The following is a 25583-nucleotide window of genomic DNA, read 5'->3' on the forward strand; positions in this document are numbered from 1 at the left end:
GTTCTTGCCAGGCACTGCTTATTAACTTGAAGATTTTACACAGAGTTTTACGTAACCTCTTGTAATGATCTAATAGAAAATAGGCAGTGTGACATGGTTCATTTGGGCTGCATGTCCTTGGGTTGTATTGCTCACACCTTATTAGTCTTCAGCAAATGTTCCACTTTCCTTTAGTTTTGGCAAGCTGCTTGGAACACCATTTCCTTCTTTTCATTCTGGTGGAGTCCAATTGTTCTTTGCTTATACTACATTAGCCTTTCCCAGAATTTAGCCTGGAGTTTTTATACACTGGGGAGTTTCCAGTGTGTTTAGATTACAAAATGATTTCCTAATGTGACTGTGACAGAACCATGTTTTCAGATAACACTATCAAACTAGATTTCAGTGCATTTTTCTGTGTTCCTTTGTGGTATTTTGCTCTATAGAAATGATGTAAAAAATAATTTTGTCTCTTAAAAGTGATATTTTTCAAATCATCCATCCGAGTAGTTAGGATTGTCCTAAAACTTTTTCTTGTTCTGTTTTCTTTAGGTTTGTGTAAATCAATTGGCGTAAGCAATTTTCTTATCAGCCATCTTGAGCAACTAAAGGAGGACTGTGTGATTACTCCACATGTTAATCAGGTGATTGGATACATGTATTTAAAGTGTCTGGGTTTGAGTTTTTACTTTGGTTTTTTTGGTTAGCAACCTCCTCCCCACTCCTATCCATGAAAGGCTACACCCAAACTATTGCCTTAGCAATAAAATTTCTTTTTTCTCTTGTATTTGCGTATTGAAAACCATTCAGGAAGATGACCCAAAGGGTAGGGAAGTCCTTCCTCATATTTCCCCCACCCACTTTCTCCCAGGCTACTTCTTTATGTCTGGGTACACAGACATGAACAAATGGTCCCTGTGACAGTTTTTGGTGAAAAAACAGTTTAGAAATAAAATTCAAGAATCACAGAACATTTAGCATCTTCAGAGTGAAGCAGTTTTTGGAAAGCCTGCCTTCGAATACTTTTGTGCTTCCTGTAAGCAACACTGAAAGAGTCAGTTAATTACATACCCATGTAAGGGTGCCCTTCCCTTGCTCCCCCCTCATTTCCTAGTTCACATAAATTCACTCAACTCCTGGTTTAGGCAGGTGCTGTGACAGCCCTGGCAGAATTTTTTTTGCTGCCCTAGGCAGATCTGGGATGGCCACCTACGTACCGGCAGGCTGCCAGGACACTCGACAAATGTTCCCTTGTTGCAGGTTTCTGCCTACAGCTGTGCTAGAAGTTCATGCCCCCATTCCTTCCACCTCCTGCCAGATAGTGTATGTATGCTGACATGGATGTGGGAACTGGAATGGATGGAGTGCAGGCGCATGTTTTTCCCCTTTGTACAGGTGGTCAGGATTTCTGGCAGCTGTTTATACTTTAATGTCATTAACAGCCATAAAAGTGTTGCTCAGAGTGTGACCGTCAGAACCAAACAACTTTGATTTTGGCTGTCCACTATACTAAAGGTTACAAAAGGGCAATTAATTAATGTTAAATAAGCATAAACCCATATAAATTATTTAAATCCAGTTATTCAAAATAAACCATTGAAATATATGTTAAGGTGGGCAGGTTGATGACTGTTGAATAATTGGTGAATTTACCAAGGTTCAAGAAATACACATCTAAAAAGACTTTACTAGAGTTTGGCATGAATTGTTACTGCCTGTTAAATAACAGTAGCTTTTCAGTTTTCTACTAAATCACTGCAAGGAAAAAATAGTGATTTTTGTTTTGAAATTTTCTCTTACCCACTGTGTCAAAATGTTACCAGTCTTACTTTTTCAGTGGTGTTCATGGAGACAAGCTGTTTCTTGGGGCTATTTGACAAAACTCTTTTTCTGAGGCTAAAAAGAGGAGACAAAAAGTTGAGGTGGTGGTGATACAGAGGGGTGGGAGAGGCCCCTGCTAGTAATTTCTTTGAGATGCTACACAGCAGTTCTGAATTGCAAGCAAAAACCAACAATGAATTACCCATGCCATTGCCAAGTGCTTCACCTAAAGCAGTTTTGTTATAGCGTTAATTTATATTTTTTTAGACTTAAAGTAGTTTTATAAACCATACTTCAGCTTATTCTCAAAAAAGTATATATTCTGTTTCTTGCTTCATGTTGGAGAGTTACTGAGTCTGATGGTAAGATTACTTAAGTACCATCAAATAAATAATTTCTAAATTCAAAATGGGAACGCTGTACTGAGTTCTTATGTCACTGTCCACAATTTATAATACAGGGGTTTTTTCACTATATTTATGCATAAAATAGTGTACAGTTTCAATGGACTTACTAAATATAAAACATTTGCAAATAGTCATTAGATACAAAGTCTAAATATTGAAGAAACAAGTGGAGGAAAAATACTTCCCTTTTAGACTTCAGGGTGTTCTTACAATTACAACAGTCCCCTTATTATGTTAAAATTGAAAGTTGGTTGGGTTTTTTTTTTTCTGTGAAGGGGAGAAAGTAGGAAGGCAGAAGAAATAAGCAATACTTCTGCTTTACAAACCAAGTTTTAAATACTGCCTTTCTTGTCCGTTCCTGGGAAAAATCCAGGATTGTCATGTCTTTTAAAGAAGCAGGCAAGACCTGTCTTTTCAAGAATATGGTATTGCTAAGTTATTTATTAATAAGCAAGCACCTTTTAAAATTTCAGTATGCTATTAAAAGTACTGGTAAACGCTGTAAAATGATGGTACTTTATTCTAGCATCATCTAGAGTGAAACTTACAACCTAGAAGTTCCAGGTTTGTGTGCCAGAGTTTTGTAATTGACTTGGCAGTAGGAAGTTTGGATTTGTGCTCAAAGAAATCTTTGAAGTCTCTCTGAAGGCTCATTGCCCTTTCACTCATTACAGGAAAAATATATTTTGTAAGTACTTAATAAATATATACGTTTCATGTACTAAAGTGATGCACTGAACCTAAGTATAAGCTGTTCCTCTGTGAATTCCGTGTAGGAATGTTCATCAATATTTTTCCAGTCCTGGAGAAGTGTGAATTACTATGTAATGACCTCAGAGAGACTTGGTTGCATTGTTGATACTGACATTAATTTTGAGCTCTATTGTGTAAATTTGTACAAGGTAGAAATGCATATGAGACATTAGAAAACAACCCTTTTTACATAAACTCACCTAAACTGTTCTTCTATATAGAAGATACTTATAGGCTTGTATTTCAGTTTCATAAAGAGAAAAAAATTATAAGACAGCATTCCCACTGAGAAAATTACTGAATTCCAGATGTGCAGAAACTTTATCACGTGAAAAGGACCACAGCAGGGTGGAAAAAATAAGGCCTCTGTGCATCATCATCTGAGGTATGACTTTCTAGGGCCGTGTGTCAGGGGTGTTATTAGGCTCAGCTCTTCCCCATTTGCTTTGACTGTTGTAAAAATCCAGTGCTTTAGTTGGAGGTCCCTGTGGCTGGACATGTAGCAGCTGTGAAGTTCTGTAATGTGAACTGCAAACTGTTCTATTAAACAGATGCCAGTTTTTACATGCCAGTCAATCAGGGTAGGGTGCCAGAAAAGATCAAGCTCTTCCTCTGCCATCATGTGACAGACAGGCCTCGCCTGCAAAATGTCTGGTGACAAAAATAGCAAGGGTGGGGCAAGACGGGAAGCAAGAATTGTTATTGTGAGGGGAAGCATGTGTTGACCACTCACCTTATGCCTCTTGTAGCTCAGGATCCTAGTGCCTTGCAGATGCTGCTAGAACCTTCCAGAATGTTTTTATTTAAAAAAATAAATTCAAAAATTCTTATTTTATTTGATGTGTTTGATTGTTTTAGTAATATATTTAAGAAGAAAAATACATGCTTCTACCGACACAAAACTGCATGTGTCAAAATGGCAAAAATTCAATTCACAAAATTTGAGAGTCTCTGGATTCAGTGAAAGGCACAAAGTATGATCTTTTCAGGTGGGAAGTAGTTGTTGCTATGTATTCTGCTTGTGAAGCATGCAGGTGATATCTCAACATACTGCTCTTGATTTAAACATTTCTGGTGTAACCCGAAACTGTGCTGCCTGGAGTCTTACTAGACCAGCAGGCAAATTCTACTTGCAGTTTAATTAGTAATAAATGCTGAATAAGTCACATGATGCCATAGAAGCACTGCAGACGTTTCAGCATTTGGTCCTAAATACATAATTTTTTATTTCATATTTTCTGAGCTACATTTTTGATCTACTTACTGTAAAGAATATCTGCTAAAATTGCTTATTACTCTTTTAATAATCCAGTAATACACCTGGCTTTCTCTTTCACTTCTCCCCTTGTAGTTTTGCTTAGATACAATGAGAATATTTCGTATCCAGCTCAGGTGCAAACAAGTGAATAACTGTATGACCTAAGCACTGCTCTTACACATACAAACATGAAATACAAAGGGTACTCAAAGGTCAAGAAACATCAAAGGTTGAAGACATGGATGTCTGCTGCTTGAACCTTGTTCCCGAGTCCACCTAGTAATTTAGATCATAGCAGCTTTAGGCTGACTCAGCCCAGCCTTCCAGGGGCACAGTTTTTTCTTAGCTCATATTGAATGACTGCCAGCCTATTGTTCCTGACTATTGTTGTCTGAAAAGACAACATGTACTAAAGATGAGAAACAGGAAATATTCATTTGTCCTCTTTGTAGCAGAAGAAATTTTCCAGATTCCACGTATTGAGGTAATTGCTCAGAAGAGTATTTTTCTTCAAAATGCGTAAGAGTTCAGTCCCTGGAACAATGCTGATGACCAGTCACAAAAATGCATCACATGATTTTGTATTTTGTTAAAGAAAATACTACCCACTTTCATCTAAATGCAGAGTAATGTATGCTTCTTACAATTAATAGACTGTGAAATACTTATTTAAATAAGTTATTAAGGAACATCACAGAGTTTCTTCTCTGGTTTTAGCTACATGCCAGAATATGTCTCTCCTCTGAGATTATTACTGTCCAAAAACTTTTTTCCTTTTGCTCCCAACAACTGTGTCTTTGTAGCTTGTTACTTTTCCTTTTTTAACTGGTTCTTGGCAATTTGTGATCTTCCTTCCTCCAAAGGATCTCCTTCTCACATCAATTCCACAGTGTGATTGCTTCCCTGCACAAGCTGATGGTGACACCACACAGAATACAGGATTTGCCATGTGCAATCCATGCCAACAGGCTTTGCTTCCAAGGTCATGTCCTCACCCGAAGTAAATTGTTCTGGTTGGTCGCTTGCAAACCCAGCCCCTGCTCAGCCCCCTCCCCTTGCCTGGGCAACTCAAAGATCATTAGAAAGAATAATTAGTAAAGAAGCAGGAAAGGACATAGATTTGAGGAAGAGAAAGTAGTCTCAAAGTACCAGTAAAAATGACCTGATGCTGGCTTCCACTGTGCATTTGTATATATTTCTTAAAAATAGAGCAGTAGTGAAAGTCCAGCTGCAGGTCAGGCAGACAACTGCACCTTGTTTCTGAGGGAAACATAAAATACAGTTAACTTTTGTGCCAATTAATGGTAAAATATGTGATTAATACCCTTCATGTATCTTCTAAAACTAATACCTTACATCTACTGTCCAGAAGCAATGACTTCACTCATGTTCTATTTTTAAAACAGGAGAGAAATTATTTTAATTTTCATTGATGTTTTCTATTAAATTTATTTTCAGGGTTTTTACTAAAAGTTTATTTCTGTTGATCTAAGGTTGAATACCACCCTTTCCAAAGACCTCAGGAGCTGGTTGATTATTGTAGGAGCAGAGATATTGTTTTTGAAGGCTACTGTCCTTTAGCCAAAGGTGAAGCACTCACCCATCCCACTGTCATTCAGCTGGCAAAGAAGTATGGCAGAACTCCAGCACAGATTTGCATACGCTGGAGCATTCAGGTAATGGAGGGTGGTAATAAAAATGTGTCTCCTTTCTCAGGAAAAAAAATGCAAATAGTTTGGGGTTTGTGCATCAAACCAAAATTTATACAGAAGGTATTTTTGCTTTCAGCATGTTGATATTGTGTGAACTGGTGGCTGTACTGGAAATTTAGAATGTAGTACACAAATCATGCCAGTATTTAAAATATTCATTATTATAAATAATCTGGTTGTAGAGAATAAGAGCCACTACTAAGAAATTACTCCAAAGTAAATGTTACAAGCATTATTCCTCATAATTCCACTTCTGTCACTGAATATAAAGTACTAAGCAATAAAATAATGTATTAAGTTGATATAAGCCATGTAGTGTGTGAGAAATCCACACAGTGTATATTACTGCAGCTGCAAATTACATGGAAAAATGTCAGTGTCCCCCAGAAAATGAAATTAGAACTCAGAAGATGTGAGGAATTTATTGTAATGGATTGAAAATAGATAATTTTCTTAAAATCTGCAAATTTTATTGATGAGAAGCATAATTCTTTTCAGAATGGGATTGTCACTATTCCAAAGTCAACAAAGGCAGAACGGATAGAGGAAAACTGCAAGGTAAGATTTGGTTGTGCACTCAAGCCTGGCTAACATCCAAGTAAGAGTTTTTAATATTTTAGGTTTCCTTCCCATTTTCCTTCCCAGTTTTATACTGGGGTAACTCAGTCAAAATTGGCAAGTGATGGTACCATGAAATGACCACAATGTATGAAAAAAACTATAACTCACAAATATCAGAAAAGACCTGGAGAGCTAATCACTGTGTGTAAAGCAAAATCCATAGAAGACCTTTTGTAGTTGATTTTTGTAATGAATAGTTCTAGTTATTGTCTGTCTGGTTGTAGAATCCTAATCTGGTTATGGTTACATTATTTTTGTGATGGGCACATAGGTCAAATGGAAGGAGTTTGGATGCTATGCATAACAGTTTATGAAAGCTTTAAAACTTACTTGGGGATAACTCCAACATAAAGACCTTCCAAGGAAATCACAGTCCTGCCTGTCCTGACTCTTCCCCTACCTTCTTCTTCTACTCAATGTGCAGAAAACGTCCCAGCATGAAGAGTCTGGACAAAGAAAAGTGGAAATTAATAAGATTTGGCAGTATGATTCCTCCCCCGCACCTTTTTTAGATTTTCTTTTCATACCAAATAGTTTTAATTCATTACTTGCTTTGTGTCTCTATTTCTCTAATCTGAAAGTGTTCTTTCTTTAGGGTAGGCAAAAGCACAACTTATTTCCAAAAATGTCATAGGGGTATGAACTGCTGTGGCAAATCTGGAAGAAACTTTGCAAGGAGACAGGAATCTTCCATCTGCTGTTTCTATCCTTCTGTGTGTGTGTGTGTGGAGGTGTGAATCAGTATACCTGTAATGAGAATTTCTGCTGGTGGCCATGCTTGTTTATACAGCTCCTGCCTTAACTGTTTATTCTGACATTCACACTGCCTTCTGTGGTATAAGCACATCTGCTTGTGGTACTGTATTGGGAACAAGATCAGAGAACAAAACCAGTTAGAAAATCCTTCCTTATACTTTTATTTTTCTCAATAATATTTGAAATCCAGATTAATTTCATTTTTTACAGAGTTTACTCTATGGCACCACCAATTCGTTTCACACAACTCAGGGAATGTGTTACAATCCAAACTTAAAACACTTAAGATGGAGAGAGGAAAGAACTGGCTCAGTCCTTGAGTACTGTTTGTCACACCTCCCTTCTTTTTCTTTCCCTTGTGTTTCTGTGTTGGCCTGAGTCTCTACCACTTCTGGTCACGTTGGTCCTCATTAAACCCTCCAGTATATAATACATAGGGTTTCTAGTTCTGGGACTGGTCCCTGCTTTAAGCTTAAAAGGCTTGAAAGAGCACTGAGATTTGACTACAAGGGTCATTCCAGAAAACAGTGGTTGCTGGATAATGCAGGATGGGAGGAGCTCATTTGGCTACAGTTCAGGCTCCACAGAATCTTTTTATTGAGCACAGAGGAGCTCTGACAAAGAGAACAGAAGCAACTTCCTCATGATAATGTCTCAGTAGGACACCTGCTAAGACAGCACTGACACCATCGTTCACACTGCAGGTATGGCCACAGGAGAAGGCAGTGGCTGTAAGAACCTGTGTTTGAAGACAGGTGATTGCTTTCAAGTTTGAGTTAGTACTGAGGCACTGTAGCACTTTTTCTGTATTTAGCTGGTTTGTGAGAATTTTGTCAGAGTCATAGAAAAGACAGACAGAGCCTTTGGCTTGTTAGCTTTGTGAATATCCTGATACTTTCTAAAATTTCTCTTTGTCTAAAGTTCTGAGAAAGAGAACTGTAACACTCTAAACTGAACATTGGGATGTAAGTGAAATACTGATCTCATTCTTCCAAAGAGATGGTTGTCAGGATATTCCTATACCTACCTCTGGCAGTGACAATAGAGAGTGCTGTCTTGGATCCTTGCCTGAGGCCAGAGTGCTACAAAACCATCTTAACATAGTCTGCAAATAAACATGAGTCACTAAAGAGCAAAAGACCCAATAGCATGGAGCCTGTCAGCTTGATGGAGTATTTTTCTATGACAAAATGTAAGAATTTTCCGAAGGAAAAATATATAAAAATTGGGCCTCACATTTAAATGAATCTTGGTCAGTTAAATACTAGTATATATCTGAGGTTATTGATTCTCTCTGTGTTCATGATGTTAACTATATATGCATTCCCACAGGTGTTTGATTTTACAATAGCAGAAGATGATGTTGAAATTCTGAATGGAATGCATGATGGGAGACATGTTTCCTGGGATCCAAGTTTTATTGTGTGAATCAAGGTTTGAGCTTTTCTTTGCTTTCTAGGGGATCAGTGAGTCACACCATGTAATTTTAATTCAGAGATGGTTACAGTAAGAATCTAATCAAGATAGTGATATCTGCTAATAATGACCACTGATTTGAAATCCTTAACATTGGCAACAGACAAAAGATATTTTTGAGGGTAGCACTTTTGTACAACCCTCAAAGAGATTTTAGATTTCCATCTCAAATGCTGTTCCTCAGTCCATTGAAGTCCATGCAAAGACTCCTATTTATACCATGGACCCTTTATATATTAAACAGCATCAGGCTGTTTAATTTAAATGAGCAGATACTCCCTGAAAAATATAGGATAAAAGTGTTAGTGTGCAATATAGGTGTTGGGTATGAAATAATTTTTCAAGTACTTTGTTAGAGAGACACAATTTATGAAGAAGAAAAGGCTAGATTTAAAAAAAATATTAATGCCATTATCATAACAGTATTTATGTTGTGAATATATTGCAAATCTCTATCAAAAATACAATCTCATTTTAATACACAATATCTGAGCATCACCAAAAAAGTTTTATACATATCATAGCATTAGTATGGCATTGACTCAGAGAGTTCTATGCATATTAGTTACTAGCCTGTAGGTAAACCAAAGTAGAAATCTTTCCAGACAAGTCCAGGTAGAAATAAACTATTTGCAGGGCTGAGGGATAAGCAGCAGACTCCATGAGCCAAAAAGACATCTTTGTTATTACTTACTGGAAATGGAGGCGAGTTTTTTGTAGCTTTTTGTGAGAATTAGTTTAGATTTCATTTTGGGTTTGTTCAGGAAATCCCATTAAGAGACTATATAGTTCCTCAGATTTTCTTATAAAATAGGTATCTCTATAGAGAGATGAATGTGGATAAATGTAGCTCACAAATCTGTTTTGAGAAATATGCCTGCAGAATCTATTGGCTTAGTGTTCAACTTGTAGTCGCATTGGCTTGATATTTTAGGAGTTCCTGTGTCTAGAAAGATATGGAAAATCTGATTATGATTTATATTGTGTGTGGACTTCCTGAGGCAGTTTTCCCAGTGCCGTTCTGCTTTAGTCATATTGTGAAACAAAGCTCCTTAGCTTTTTATCAAGAAGTGGCTTACAGCAATCACATATTCTAGCCTGCATTGTTTGTCCTCAAAGTGTAGAGCTTCTATACAGCTTGGCTAAAATCCAGACAAATTTACCTTTTAGATAACAACTCCTCAGAAGTATTGTCTAGTTTTTTCTGGTAAACTTGTCCACAAAAATTTGTCTAGATTTGCCTTTAGAATAATTTCCATGAAAAGCGAGGTATTTTATGAAGTGCTGCTCACTAATACCTGCACAGTGTGGTGTTCTGAAAAATATACACACTCTCCAGAGCAAGGTTATTTTCTAGTTTCAAGCATGGCCTGCAGTCTGGGGGGCTCCAGTACCTGGGAATGCCACTGTAGGTGTCAAAGAACTGCTCTGTACCTGGCTCTGCTGTGTGATGAGGGGTTCAGTAGTCCCAGACAGTAAGGCTCATTTATAAAACTAATGTAATTTTTAGGCATTTCTTTTAGCTTTTGCATAAAACTGTGGCAATGACTAAGTGAAAGTTGTAAAGAATTGTCCAGAAATAAACCTTTCTACCAGCGGTTCTCAGCTAATACTGCTTTTGAAAAGAACAATGAAGCAGTATGAAAAAAAAATTTGAACTGTGCTGTTGAGGGACTCCTTCCTTCACAGTGTATCTGAATTAGTGAAACAAGGACTAGAAGTGAGTCATGTGCCTGATATTTCCTAAATACGGCTTTTGGCAGTGATGACTTTCTAAGACTTTACAAAACACAGGTTGGAGTTTCACCTCTAGTTCTCTCTAAAGAAACAGACATCACATCAACATACTGCTTCAAACATAATGATGTGTCAAAGGAACCAAATCTTTATGTAGGCTAGCAAATTCTAGCTCCAGGGTTACCAGGACAGTGTTACTTAGGATTACATGGCTAGAGCTCTATGCTTGTTAGAACACTTTCGGGTTTTTACACTTGATTCTGACTGATCACCTCCCTGTTCTAATTGGAATTAAACCAGATTTTCTTGCCAATGCCCCCCATAGGAGAATGTGTGAGAATGGCTGTGAGTTAGTAATATATTTCAGTGCTCCTTTTGTCAGAGATTTTACAATGTTTTTGGTGTCTGCACCTGCATTTGTGAAGAGGGTAAGCCACCATTTTCTCAGGCTAGGTCATGGTATCCTAGCAGTTCAGTGAGTAATGAGAGGAGTTATCAGGAATAGTATTACTAAAAAAGCATTCTTCTTAAGGAGTAGCTGTGGCAAGTTACCGTTTTAATCTGATACTTTTCTGATTACATTCAGGATGAATTGTTGTTGGTTCAGGACTTTTTTCTGTGGTGGGGTTTTTTCATTATTATTTTGTAATCTTTTCTAGAATTTCCATTGCTGCCAATTAGTGCCTTTAGAACTACAGAGGAGTTTAATTTAGCTGTGTACTAAGTGAGGTGTAATTTGAGACGACACAAGATTTTAAGTGCTGGGACTCAGCTGACCCAAGCTATCTTTCTCCCAGGTGTGATGAGCAGTTTTGCACATTGTGCCTCACTAATAGCCATTGTTTTCTGTTAGAAGCTATAATTGCCCAAGAGACTGAAACCCTGTTATCTCCTGTGGCCTTGGGTAGATCACTGAAGCCTCTTCCTTTGACTGTGGTATTCACAAGTTTTACATCATGTTTATTAATTTAGAATCATTGAGCAACTCCTCTTTTGCTTTTGGTGAGGTTGTAGAAGGAAAGACAGACTTGGTGGATTCCTATTTTATGCCCCTATGTACAACTACATTGGCATTACTCTGGCAGTAATAATTTTCTTGTTAAGCAAAGGCTGCTGAAGAGTAAGTCCACATCACCTCTTCTAAATGAACCTTTCTAAAGTACTCCCAACACTGGTCAAAGAAGACAACTAATAAGAAATTGACAAGTGAACACTAATGAGATTTAGGAATAGCAGGGAGGAGTAATTTATGGTAAGAGACACAGAAGACCAAAAGGGTATGAAATGCTGGACATACAAACTCAGCATTTTTTAATTTATTTAAATAAAAAACCCATGTTTTTTATTTATTCTTTGGTCAGTTAGCCTAGAGGTGCTCATTTTTTAAGATTTTGCTTTGTTTTAAACTCAGAATTTATCCCTCAAGTGAATTCTTGGAATTATATGCATATTCCTCCCCAGGTTTGAAATTCTTCCTCTTGTTCTTATTTCTGTAAAACAAACTTCCCCTAGAGAGAAAATGTGTTCACCTTTCTACAGTGACCCTTTTCAGGATGCATCAATGCATCCATTTAATCTTTGTAACCCATCACCTTGCCAATAGGATCCGGGAATACACCAGAAAACTGAAGACACTTTTTCTTCCCTGTCATTATGTCATTTATGGCAGTGACTGATTGGGACACTCCTTTTCAGTTGAGATAAACCATTACTTAAAATAAGATGCAATTTATCAGTGCTATCTACCTAAATGCAGTCAGCTGCCTTTGCAAGAGCTCTGTGACTCCTAATGGAAGGAAACTCTTGAAACAAATAAGGAAAAGAAAAATATAAACTAAAAGTCAGTGGAAAGGGTGAGGCCATTTTCTGTGCAGCCAAGTAGCTTCCTGCCTGACTCTGAGTAACTCCCTCTCCTATTTTTCTTGCTTCTTTCTGGTTTTCATCTCTTATATGACTGGAGATGAAGGCACCTAAGAATGTTTCATAGGAAAATAATGGAAATGGGATTTTAAACTGAATATTCAGCAATTTTTTAAAATCAGGCTGCAGAAGTGTTCCTATCACACCTGTCCCCCCAACGTGACTTCCAAGGCATTATTTTCTGAGTAGCATGTGTAATACTGGTAAGTTCACAAATCTGCTGGGCCAAACCGACTGTATAATATTCACACCTCTGTGGTTAACCCTTGGTTTGAAAATGGGGGTAAAGGTGGTGTAGCTCTTGCTGATACTGATTGAATCCAAGGCAGTTAACTCTTTCCACATTGCCACACCCCACCCAAAGCTTTGAAGCTCACCTCTCCCTATTGGGCATTGGGTAAAAATAACAAGTGAGCCAACCTTCTGATAATTTTTTGTTTTGCTGTGTTGGGAGACTTTTTCTGTACCTAGTTTTTTAACTTTTTGCAGCCTCCAGTAAGATATGTACACACTGGAAAGAAGGTGTTGAGTGCCTGGCCTGTGTCCCGGCGCTGTACCGTGTGTCCCTCTGCAGGGCGCTGTAGGTGAGGCCGGAGCTGTGGATGGCTGCTCCAAGGAGCCCGGCAGGGACCGGCTGCAGCAGAGCTCTCTGTGCCCAGGTGGAGTGTGTGTCATCCTGGCAGCGGCCTGGCCAGCCACTGACTGCCCTTTGAGAAGCGTTCTGTAGCTGAAATACTAGTAGGAAGTTCAAGAGTGTATTAGCAGTTTTATCATCCTGTTGATGATTGCTCCATATATTAAAGTGTGTTAGACTTTTGGGTACAATGATATCCATGCAAACTATTGCATGTCACTTTCTCAACTACTTCAATTCTTTCCCGTCAGACTTGAGCTTTTCCTAATAATATATTCAGCTTAGTGAGCTAAAAATAAAGTGCAGATTCTCACAAAAATGAGTATAGTAAACTTTTTACAACTGCCTTTTTAAACAACAAAGGCCATTTAATTAATATTATTTATCAATATCAGTAACTTAAAACCAGACCATCTAAGTTATATAATACTAATACTGAAAAAATATGTGTTCTTTAATCTTTGCAATATTCTCATGACTTTTTTTTTTTCCTCCAAACCAGGTTTTTGATTCTAATCTGAGGAAAGAAGATACGGAATTTTGGAACACTGTGAATATCAACAGAAAATTAATTAATCAAACTATTCCCTGTGGAAAGAATAATTTAAAACCAGATTATTCTAAACTGGAAAAGTGATGTAACTGAAACATTAATTAATTTTAAACTGAACAATAAATCTGAATTGTTTTCTTAGGTACTCAGTATACTCAAGAATCAGTATAAATGGTTTGTAGTTACTCTTATGTTAACAAATTAATAAAATTATTTAATTTACTCTTTGTAACTTTCTTACAGATACAGAAATACTTTCAGTGTCTTCTTTGCTCTCTTAAAACTTTCTGGTATAGTCTCCCAGTATGGGTTGATTTGTCTCACAATTTTGTTATTTTCTTCTGCCTGCATGTACTTCATTTAAGGTGTCATTTGAACCCATTTGAACACATTAGTTAGGCGTATTTTTTTCCTTACAGATTTTGAAAAGTATCAATTACTTGAAGGCACATAAGAGGATGCTACAATGCATGTAAATCTTGACAAGCGATTCAAAATACGGAATATTTGTTCAGGGATTGCAGCAAAACAATGAATCCAACTTTTTTATTTCTTCTAGTCATGAGAATTTTGGGGGATTCTGCAGGCCATTCTTGATATTTTCTTGGTGACCAAACCTGCACTCTGGTACTGTTTCACAGATCTGTAATGACCCAGCACTTCAGAGAGGAATGGCTCCCGTTGTGACTTCCCTGAGTTGCATCAGGATGAATAAAAGTACTTATATGGACAGAAACTTCGGAAAAGTGCAGAAGAATGACGTGTTGGAGAAAAATCCTTTGCTAATATCTCTTGCAGGGATTGTCACTATCTTTTCAAGATGGCTAGTGTTCAGACTCCTCTGATGCAATTGTGAGTTGTCCAGCTGCACTGGGAGAGTTGGGTCTGGTCGTGTCAGAGGCCACCAGTCTTTTGATATGCAGGCATTGGGTGGACCCCAGCTTACAGCTTCTTTTCTGACAAGATCAAAGGATTTTCCTGCAAGGAAATTGCTCTGTGACTAGCCAGGTTTCTGCAATCCCTACCACACTAAGCTCTCACTGGAAGTTCCACAAGAACTTTGGCTGTCACACACAGTCAGTATTAGTTTGTTGTTGTTCATGACATTCCATAGAATATGAGTTTCTGCTCATCGTGAAAACTACCTGAGAGCATATCAGGATCCCTGTGAAAAATGTGTCTGTCTCTTTATGCTAGTAGACATGGTGCAGAACATTTTTTTTTAACCAGTTTAGCCAGGTGAGGTGTCTGTTTATGTGTAAGTTTGGTGTCCTGATGTGTGCAGCCTTCCTGCTGGCATTTGACAGAGACCTGCGTTCTGGTTATTTCTGAAATGCATGAATAACATTGTGTTGTTCTTTCTCCTTATTCTGACCATAGGCAATTCCAGAATCAAGTTCTCAAAGGAGCCATGTATACACTGGATTTCTGTAGTAGAAGTGCAAGCTTCCTTATCAATGGACAAGGCAGTTGGAGAGGTACTGAGAAAGAGTTCTCATTCTGTTGGTGGCTTGTTCTCAGGGTGAGGCTGGAGTATAACCCTGGTGTAAACCCCCTTGCTAAACACAAGCAACTACAGTTTTGGGAGACTTGGCTGAACCAACCTGAGTCCTGTGGTTTTTTTTCAGCCCTTGTAAGCAGGTTAGAACCTGTGCAGTTGAACTATGTTAACCTATCTTCTCTGAGGGTTTAGACAGCCTTCAGTGCAAATCCAGGTGATCTGCCTCCATTTGCCTGTGAAGAATGAAGCTATATTTCAGTTTCCTCACTGCCAAGATGTCAAGAAGGCTGTAAGTGTGTGTGGTCATCTAAGTTTAATGATGCTTTTTGTGATACAAATACCCACATTTTGGAATGGAACTGAAATTACCTGCATATTTTACCCAGTGCTGCACCTGAGTTGGGGCAACTCCTTGTATCACTATAGGCTGAGAGAGGCAGAGGTGAAGTACTTGGGGGTGCTGGTGGATAAGAGGCTGGACATGACCCTGCATTGTGAGCTTGCAGCCCAGAAAGACAATTGTATGCTGGGCTGCACCTTAAGAAGTGTGGGCAGCAGGTCAAGAGAGGGGATTCTGTCCCTCTGCTCCGCTCTGGCCAGACCCCATCTGCAGTGCTGTGTCCAGCTCTGGGGTTCTCAGCACAGGAAAGATATGGACCAGACATGATCAGAGCAGGTCTGGAGGAAAGATGCAAATAATGATCACAGGGCTGGAGCACCTCTTATGAGGAAAGGCTGAGAGAGCTGGGTTTGTTCAGTCTGGAGAAGAGAAGGCTCTGGGGTTACTTTCTTGTGGTCCTTAAGTATATAAAGGGGGCTTTTCCTACAGGAAAGCTAGAAAGGGACTTTTTACAAAAGTATGTAGTGTCAGGACAAGAGAATGGTTTCAAACTGAAAGACAGTGGGTTTAGTTTCAATACTGATAAGAATTTCTTTGCTGTGAGGGTGGTGAGGCCCTGGAACAGGTTGCCCAAATAAAGGATGAATGTGCCCATCACTGGAAGTGTTCAAGGCTAGGCTGGATGGGGCTTTGAGCATCCTGGCCTAGTGGGAGGTGCCCCTGCCCATGGGGCATTCCCTGTAATGGAATAGGAAATGCGTGATTTTTAAAGTCCATTCCAATCCAAACCATTCTATGGTTCTGTGATTTTACACAGCCTCTGACAATTAATTTGTTGGATATCACATCTCTGAGCTGGTATCCTGTCAGCTGGTAACCAATAGCCTGGACATGAAAGCCTGCACATCTGAATAATGAAACCCTGAATCATTCTATCCTTTAATTAAAGCATGTTCCTTTAATATGTTCCTCTTGCTTAAAATTATGTGAGAATTATTTTCTAGAAGAAAATGCCTGATGAATGCACTTGTATTTAGTATTTTCTATATATTAGATAAATAAGGGGGAAAGCTTGAAATATCTGGGGTATGTTGGGCAGTTGCAGGGGATACATATGTCAACCTCAAGCATGATTTATCTCATGTGCCTTTTCTGACAGTTGTGACTTAACGGCTGCATTTTCCTCCAGGCTCTCAGGAGGCTAAATATCTTTTCAAGTTTCTAGCTTTGTGGTAGAAGAGTAAATGTCTGTTTGCCAGTGTAATTTATCTGAGTCATTCTGGGAGAGGTGTGGAGCAGCTGAAGCATGACTATTAGCATAAATAAGAGAGAGACCCTCTTCCTGAGGGTAGAATACTTGTACTGTCTTTCAGGGGTAAGTTGCTTCCCCATAACAACTGCTACAGCCAACTGAAAGGCAAAATGCTTTAAACTGAAAGACCCAATATATTTTGCTTTGGCCTATTGTGATATTCTTTTACATTTCAATTTGGAGTTAACAAGAGCAGAGCAAGGAAGGAAGAGGAAAACTTCTGCAGTAAGTGCAACAGTAGAATACACCAGAGCTGGCATTTCACATATGCCAAACGTGGTTTTTCTTTTTAAAAGAATATACAATATAATACAGTGGTAACAATGTTAAGTAGTTGCCATTGCCCACTTTGTTTCTGAAAAAATGCATTAAAAACTTTTCTTCATACTTTGAAACATAGTTGTTTTACAGCATCCTCTGAACACGCAGAGGTTAGTTTTTGGGGTTTTTTAGTTTTTGGGGGGATGTTTGGGGTTTTTGATTTTGTTTGTTTGTTGTTTGTTTGTTTGGGCTTTTTTTCATGTGGAAACACCAGCACCTGGTGCTGTTTGACAGTAGCATGAACTGAGTTTGTCCCCCATGGGCCCGTTCTGGCTGCTGCCCCGCAGAGCGCAGCCTGGCACCATCCTCGCCCTGTCGGGCTGCTGCCCCCCGGGGGGAGCCGCTGGTGAGTCACTCTGCAGCCTGAGTGCGGGTGACAGCCACCGGGCCTGCCACGGCAAAAACACACCTTGGCTGCAGTGAGAAAATGGAAGAGCTTCTTCCAGGTGTTTCCTTAGACATGACTTACACTGTCCTCTAAGAGGGAGAACGGAGGTGGCGTACGGGATGCTGCCTTTGGCCATAGCCTTTCTGTCCCTACTCGGGAGGCAAGAAAGCCGGGCGGGCGGGAAGCTGCCCCCGGCACCCCGCGAGGCGCAGGAGCCGTGCTCGGAGCCGGCCGGGCCGTGCCAGCACCTCCTTCCCCGGAATGCCGGGTGCGCCCGGTGGCGGGAGGCGGCGGCTCCCAGGTCAGGGACGGCTGGAGCCCGGTAGCGGCGTCCCCTCCCCGCGTCCCCCGGCCGGCACGGCGAGGGGGTCCGGCGGGGCAGTTCTTCGCCTCGCGCCTTCCTGTGCCGCCCGCTGCAGCCCCGCGGGCTCTGCGCCAGCCGGGCACGGCAGCGCCCGCGGCTGCTCACGCCTCGGCGGGCGGGACGGGGCAGGGCCGGGGCAGGGCCGGGGCGGCGGGCGGGGGTGTCCCGCCGGCGGTGGGCCGGCTGGGCCGGGCTGGGCGTGCACGAGGAGACAGGGAATCGGAAACGGGGTGGAGAGCAGCTGCTGCAGAAACATTAAAACCAACGAGCCCCCCAGCCCGCCCACCGGAGTTGCTCCGCGGGCACGCAAGATGTGCGGGGCCGGTCTGGGCTCCGCGCCGCGCTTGAGCGAGGTAAGGCTCGGGGAGCCGCGGCCGCGCACTGCCCGCACCGCGGGGACGCCTCAAGTGGCAGCGCTGCGGTCCCCGATCGCCGCGACCCCCCGGGCCGCGAAACAAAACAGAAGGGGTGGGGAGGAGGCTACCTGGACGCCGGTGCCCGGCTGCGTGCCGCGTCCAGCGGAGGCGGTGCGGGACGGGAGCCACGCTCGGTAGAGAACGAAGCGGAGCCGGAGCGGTGCGCGTCTGAGCTCCGGAGCCGTGCGGGACAGGGGCGGTGTGGGACCGGAGCGATGGGAGTTTTTGCCCGGGAGCGATGCGGACTGGAGCCCGGGAATAGTGCGGGAGCCGAATCCACTGCCTTGCCCTGCTTAGGCTGTAATTTAGCAAATCTGCTTGTTCTTCTTTCCTTGCGTGATATTATGTGTTTAATTCTTTTTAAATGTCCACTACAAAACCTTTATATGTCCAGCTCTGGGGTTCTCAGCACAGGAAAGGGGGTTTCCTCTATATGCGTATTACTTAATTATGCCAATTTCAAAAGCTTGCAATACTAGTTATTTAAATGCAAGGGGTTTTTTTTGGTTTTTTTTTTTTTTTTTTTTTTTTTTTTTTTTTTTTTTTTTTTTTTTTTTTTTTTTTTGTTTTGACATTCTTTGTTTCAGACCCATGGAATGGGCTTGCTCTGTAGCTTTATTCCATGTTTTTCTTGTTTTTCTGAACTTTTTACTACTTTGGGCTTTGTAAAGCATATTCTTGTATTTAGCAAGGGCACCCCTTACCTGTTTACAGCTTTGAGATGATCTCTTGTTTATATTTACATCAGTGAATTTACCACTGTTTGAGATGGCATCAGTAAATTGCATAACTACCCCCTTCCAAAGTGGATTCAGACTTTATTAATGGAGGAGAATACGGGTCTCCTGTCAAGTAATTTCTGTGCAGACTTTCATACATTTAGAGTTAAAGCTAATCAAGTGAGTCCTTTCCCTTTTTTAATCTCTGCTGTTGTATTTCCCAGTGCAGAAAAACGACTAGAACTTACTGCTGGGGAGCTTTGAGATCTTTTGTGCTGGAAGAAGTCCAGTAATACAGTCCTTGCTGACTCCAACTTGTTCAGTTCTGCATGACAGAACTTATTTTGTCTTATTAGCTTTACCTATTGAATATGCCTAGCCACCTTTTAAATGTGTTTTACCAGCTGAATGAAAGTGATTCATGTGTGAATATATTTATAATTCTGATGCACAGTTAAAACAGCAGATTATCTTAAACCCTTTAGCATTTGCTACACTTTTTGTCTTCTTTCTTTTAAGTCTGGGTTTTGTGCCTCTTGTTCTCAGGGCTGCAGTTTGTGAGGCTGTGCAGCAGTGCCGGGCAGGCTGTGGAGCCAAGGAGTTGCGGGGCAGCCACCGGGTTTGCGGTCGGCGTCACCATCCGGTGGCCGCTGGGGGAGCAGTCCCCAGCCAGGCACCATGAACTCCGGCACCACTGCCCCGCAGAAGGTCACCAGCAACCCCACCAACACCGATGTCAACTATGTCATCAAAGAGCATTATAATTACACGGGAAAACTAAATGAGAGTGTGGACACTGGAATTAAAGTGACGTCGGTGGTTTTTATCATCATTTGCTGCTTTATAATCTTAGAGAACATTTTTGTCTTGCTTACCATCTGGAAAACCAAGAAGTTTCACAGACCCATGTACTATTTCATTGGGAACTTGGCTCTTTCAGACTTGCTGGCTGGTGTGGCTTACACTGCCAACCTCCTGCTATCTGGACACAAAACCTACAGCCTGACCCCCAACCAGTGGTTTGTAAGAGAAGGCAGCATGTTTGTTGCCTTGTCAGCTTCTGTGTTCAGCTTGCTGGCCATTGCCATTGAGAGATACATCACCATGCTGAAGATGAAACTCCACAATGGCAGCAACAGCTTCCGCTCCTTCTTGCTGATCAGTGCGTGTTGGGTCATCTCCGCCATCCTTGGGGGGCTCCCGATCATGGGCTGGAACTGCAAGAACCTCTTGTCCAACTGCTCCACCGTGCTGCCTCTCTACCACAAGCACTATATTCTCTTTTGCACAACCGTTTTCACTGGCCTTTTGTTATCTATTGTGGTCCTCTACTGCAGGATCTACTCCATGGTGAGGACTAGGAGCCGCAGGCTGACATTTCGGAAAAACATTACCAAAGCTACCAGGAGCTCAGAAAAGTCACTAGCCTTGCTCAAGACAGTGATCATAGTCCTGAGTGTCTTCATTGCCTGCTGGGCTCCTCTGTTCATCCTCCTTTTACTGGATGTAGGGTGCAAAGTGAAGGCCTGCCCAATCCTCTATAAAGCAGAGTATTTCTTAGTACTGGCCGTGCTCAATTCAGCCACGAACCCTATCATCTACACCTTGACAAACAAAGAGATGCGGAGGGCTTTCATCAAGATTTTGTGCTGCTGCACATGTCCCCCAGCAGATTCTGGGACCAAATTCAAACGGCCAATCATTGGGGGAATGGAGTTCAGCCGGAGTAAGTCTGACAACTCTTCACACCCACAGAAGGAGGACGGTGACCATCCTGAAACCATCATGTCTTCGGGCAATGTTACCTCATCTTCTTAGGAGTAACCATGGGGGTGTATTTCAGAGTCTTCCTCTGAAATCAGGGAGCTGGGACGCCTCCTGCTCACAGCAGCAGTGTTGGGCTGAGTGAGCAAGTAGCATTAGTTCTAATGAGGCAAACGGTGCACTTGCGAGGCTGGAGTTCAAGAAATGGGACACACTGTTCTGGCTTGAAAATCTTTTTCCCTGGAGCATGTTTTGTCTTTGCGCTGAGGCAGCTCAGGATTGTCAGGCGCATTCATATCCTGAAATCTCCTTAGTAACTCTGAAAGACTGATGCCTTGGTGAAATGATGCCTGGTGTGTGTGAGAGAAAGAGAGGGGGAGGAGGGAAATGGAGAATGAATCTTTTTTTTTTTTTTTCCCCTGTGAGAAGAATGTGAAGTTTTTTCTCTTCACAGCAAACCACTGACACAAAGATCTTTCTGTACTGAATTTAGTGGTGGCTCTGGTATCGTTGGTAAGAAGTGTGTTTGTTTAGTACATAACATGGAAGGAGATCACACAAACATAACTTAGACCACATACAGCCATAATTGGCATAATTTTGCAGAGCTTTTAGTTAAGTCATAAGGTTTTGTTTGCAGAGTCCAAAGCTCTTGGGGTTTTACTTAGCAAGATCATAGCTGTGAATTTTTGCTGTCAGTCTGTATTACATTTGAAGACCATGAGCTAGATTCTGCACTTACTTTCGCCTGTACAATTCCATTGGCCGCGTCAGATTTAATGGAGTAGCTCAGAGGGGCATTTCGCCCCATATTTTGATTGCCTTTTTATTCTATAGCATTAAATAAACTACATTATCATGAAAAATGCAAGGAAGAACTAAATATCATTTCTCTTCAAGATGACTTGAAAGGCTACAAAATAGTAAAAAATACTATTGACAACAGTGGGATTTTGCCTAAGTAAGAAGAGCTAAAAACTGAAGGGGTATTTCAGTGTCAGGTTCACAGTCTTTCCAAAAGTAAGGACCAGTTGGAAAATCAGGAAAGAGAACGTCGGGTTTCAGAAAAAATAAAAAGAAAGTTGAAGTGAAATGACTATAGATAAATGCACTTCCATAACAAAATGCAATACATTTTGGCACATTTTATTAATGTTTATAATTTCAGCAAAGATGTCTGTATTTTATCTGGAAGAAGTACCTGTTGTTAAATTGAATGTATTTGTTTTACAGCATCATTTTTACTTCTCTATTTTTCTAACCTGTGCTAATGGGGTTGAATGTGTACAATGTAAATAAGATACAGGAGTCTTCATGCGCCTAGAGTGTTACTATAACAAATGTGGTATATCTGGGATAGCTGAGAGCAACTGACTTATCTACAGTCATCAGCAACTCCTAGGACTGGTATTTTGTAAAGAAAATGTATTGCCTTTGTAGTAAAATTTCCAGTGCAATTAAACTGTTGGGGTTTTTTTTTTCTGGTTTAAAAATAGTATTTAAAATGTTTCTGACTTTTATTGTTCAATTTGCACATAGCTTTATTGACTTCTAAACATTAATAAACTGATTTTTTAAATGAGTCTATTATCAGATTACTAGCAGTTTTATACTATTGTGGTGGTTTCATGCCGTGTATGGTTTCCACAGAAGTCAGTGAAAGAATTCCTTGATTTTAGTACATGCTGGGATTAAGTCCATTCTGTGGGGACATAACGTGTAATGTCACAGGATCGTGTAAAATACAAAATGAATTTTAAACTATAACTTTCTTGTCAGCATGTGCTGTATAGTTGAAATGCCACTAGAAGAACCTCTACAAGAGCAATTCTTCTCTGACAGCCAATGAAATACCAACAGAAGGAAAACCAGATGATTGCTAGTTTTACCATGACCGCCTAGAGTAGAAAAGTGAAGTAATTCACTTGTATCACCATATAATTCATAAGTTCAACTCTTATTGCAAACATCGAGGAAGTTTATGAAACACAGGCTGATGGCCTCAGCTGGGCGAGCGCTGCGCTCCATTGGGTCTGCCAGCGAAGAGTGTGGCAGTGTAGTGGAAGAGATACTGCGTTACTTCTCCCAAAGGTTTGACTTCCATTTCCTTTCTCGTGGCCGTTCCCTCTCAGAATTACTTTTAAGTTCCATGGAGCCCATACCGGATGCAGTTGGAGAGTGAAGATAAACCTCACCTTCTCGTACTGTATGTCATCGCAGTGCAGGGTTTACTGTGGGAAATGAGAGCCTACTCACCGAGGAAGGCTCTGGGTCATAACCTCACTTCCTGAAGGAAATTCCAAAAATGCCCTGAAGACAAAAGAGTGGAAGCAGGCTGGAATTTCTCTCCATCTGTCTGCCTGTATGGAAGGAATGATTTCATGTGTGCTCACTTCCTAGCCTTTTAAATAGTGACCTGAGCAGGGCTGAAAAAAGCGTCAAATCTGTATTTGTGCACAAGATAAAGTGTCTCTTGGCTCAGGCCTTCATTTGGGCAGGGATGGTTTACCCTGGCTGCTGACAGTCATGAGGGAAAGCACTACTTTGTCCCAGGGATAAAGTCACTTCTGTGCAGGGCACCAAAAATGTGAAAACTATGGAAGTTCAAGTTAAACCCTTGTGCTACCAATGAGTAAATAAATGCAATGTACAGGGATGAGGCAATGCACAGGGACATCTCAATTTGTAGGGGTGTTTTTATCTGAGAGACTGGGACCCTTCTGCTCCTGAAGCCTTACAGGCATTAAGGTTGTTTGTCCCACACATCTGAGATTTGTCCCACACATCTGAGATCCTGTGACAAGGGCTGAGCTGTGTCATTGCAGCACGGTGCCACTGACCCCTTATGAGTACCACCCCATTTCTGTACTAGGAGCTGATAGCCCACAGGTGAGTCATTTCCCTTCCCTTTGCTGGTGTTTCTGTATCCCTTGCTTATCTCATCTAAGCACTGTGGGCCTTTGTGGAAAATGACAGTTTCCGCTATGGAGGTGACTGTGTGATGGGAGCCCATTTCTGGGAGGGAACTCAAAGCCCTACGTAAGTGTAATTCACGCAGTAAAAGATGTGCACACCCTAGAGTGTGGCACTGGGCCATGGGAAGCATTTCCTACACTCCTGGTCATGGTGACTGAAATCTGCTTCCTCCATAGACGCTCCACATGCAAGTACACAAGATTCAGACAGGCAATAATAGCTGTAATAAAATAATAGCATTAATAACAGTAAGGTGAAAAAAATGAAAAGGCCATTTTTGCTCCTGCAGCTCCTCAGCCATGGCCATGCATTCCCATACACTAGCAGATTAGGCCAGATGTACCACACAGTTTTGGGGCTGCAGTGTAGAAAGCACCCTTCTGAGCCCTGGGCTGCCTTCTGTGTGCCTGGAAAGGGCATGCAGCTTTGTCCTGGTGATGGCCATGTGACAAACAGGCAGAGAAAATGAACTGAGAACTGAAAAGGTGTATTATACTGAACGTCTACGTGAAATAGAATAGCCTGCATTATTCAGAGCAACCTAGTCCTTTGATGTTTATTCTTTTTCCTAGCTGTTCTTCCAGTGCAAGGAAGAACAGCTACAGGGATAGAAAATTATCATAAAATCTGTCTATTACTTCCCTGGTAACTCCCTGCCCAGGTATTCCTGTGTAAGAGCCAGGTATAGCAGGGTGCATATTGAGCAAGAGAGGAGCTGCAGCTGGAATGCCCCATGAACCACTCAGCAGGAACTAACCTTGGGCTTGCTGTACACCACATGCTGCCAAGACTAAAACAGGGAACAGAAATGTGTAAAAATACTGTTATCCATCCTTATTTTATCCGGTCACCTAAGAAATCCAGGGATTGCCCAACTGTAACATTCCTTAATTCCTAATCTGGCCCAGAAGATCTCAATACTGATTGTGTTTTGTATGGGATGAGACATTATCAGATGTTGTAAAAAGGGTCGAACTGACAAAGCATTCAAAAATGTGGGTACATAAACTAGAGCTACGTAACCGGCTCAGCTCTGAAATGCTGGAAATTCCCCAGGCTTCTAAAGTTTGCCAGAAAACCTCTCTTGTATTTCAATAATTCCCCATATGTTTAGTTGTTTGGTTTTTTTTTTTTTTCTTTTGAAAATGAGATTAAATCAATAGAAAAAAAGTGTCAAGATTTAAGAAACAAAGAAACCCTAAACAAAATCCACCTAATTTAAGTTCCTATAATTTACTTTCACACTTTTCTAATTCAGTCTTTCTATTTACAGATGGAAAGAGTTTGCTTAGTAGCTATCATCTGATTTATTCTGATAGAACCTTATTTCATTTTACACAGTCAGCAAGAATTGCATAGGGTCACGAAATCTCCCTTCAACTGTTACTCAATGCAGAGGATTTCCCGTGGTAATTAACAGTAATTAAATCCACTCTGCACACATGAGCTATAAGAGCATGTGGCACAGTAACTTGTACAAGTTTTCCGATTAAATAAGAATTTAGAGAAATCTGGAAGCCAAGCAGCCAGTATAAATTACAGTATTATCCAAAAGATTGTTCGGGTGTGTTTGGGGGGTTTTGTTAGTTTGTTTGGTTGGTTGGTTTGGTTTGGTTGGAGATTTTTTGTAAATTTGGGACATAATTAGCGTAGACTTCGGTGATCCACTGAAGAGAAGGACAATGTTAAGGACCGTGTGCCCTGCGGCAGCAGGATGACTCAATCCTTGTGTGTCACGGTTTGAAACCTTGTGTCAAAGCGGCAGCAGCAGAGATATTGTGCATACACAATGCGACATTGTACGGGAGCTCCCCGAGCCCGCTCGGGGCTGCCCGGGCCCTTCCTCTGCCCAACA

At 41.0% G+C, this 25583-nt stretch overlaps 2 protein-coding genes across 5 annotated transcripts in view; both read left to right on the forward strand.

The window, feature by feature from the left end:
• The window catches only part of LOC121345233 (uncharacterized oxidoreductase ZK1290.5-like), a 45033-nt gene extending 31154 nt beyond the window's left edge, over positions 1-13879 (forward strand). For both annotated transcript variants that reach the window (XM_041421907.1, XM_041421906.1), the window contains 5 exons: positions 532-623; positions 5712-5894; positions 6429-6488; positions 8640-8741; positions 13577-13879. In XM_041421907.1, the coding sequence (XP_041277841.1) occupies positions 532-623; positions 5712-5894; positions 6429-6488; positions 8640-8735 (431 nt within the window). In that variant the 3' untranslated portion in view covers positions 8736-8741; positions 13577-13879. The remainder of the gene's footprint in view (positions 1-531; positions 624-5711; positions 5895-6428; positions 6489-8639; positions 8742-13576) is intronic.
• Positions 13880-14463: 584 nt separating this feature from the next.
• Positions 14464-22334, forward strand: S1PR1 (sphingosine-1-phosphate receptor 1). 3 transcript variants are annotated; one of them, XM_041421899.1, is made up of 3 exons: positions 14464-14479; positions 15008-15105; positions 19535-22334. In XM_041421899.1, the coding sequence occupies exon 3, from the start codon at positions 19667-19669 to the stop codon at positions 20804-20806; it is 1140 nt and encodes a 379-aa protein (XP_041277833.1). In that variant the 5' UTR covers positions 14464-14479; positions 15008-15105; positions 19535-19666; the 3' UTR covers positions 20807-22334. The 3 variants fall into 3 exon arrangements, with proteins under 3 accessions (XP_041277833.1, XP_041277832.1, XP_041277834.1); XM_041421898.1 differs by lacking the exons at positions 14464-14479; positions 15008-15105 and adding an exon at positions 18054-18206; XM_041421900.1 differs by lacking the exons at positions 14464-14479; positions 15008-15105 and adding an exon at positions 18263-18569.
• Positions 22335-25583: the final 3249 nt, after the last annotated feature.

The sequence above is a fragment of the Onychostruthus taczanowskii genome, unplaced genomic scaffold (genome assembly GCF_017590055.1).
Source record: "Onychostruthus taczanowskii isolate IOZ18803 unplaced genomic scaffold, ASM1759005v1 scaffold7, whole genome shotgun sequence".
Classification (NCBI taxonomy): domain Eukaryota; kingdom Metazoa; phylum Chordata; class Aves; order Passeriformes; family Passeridae; genus Onychostruthus; species Onychostruthus taczanowskii.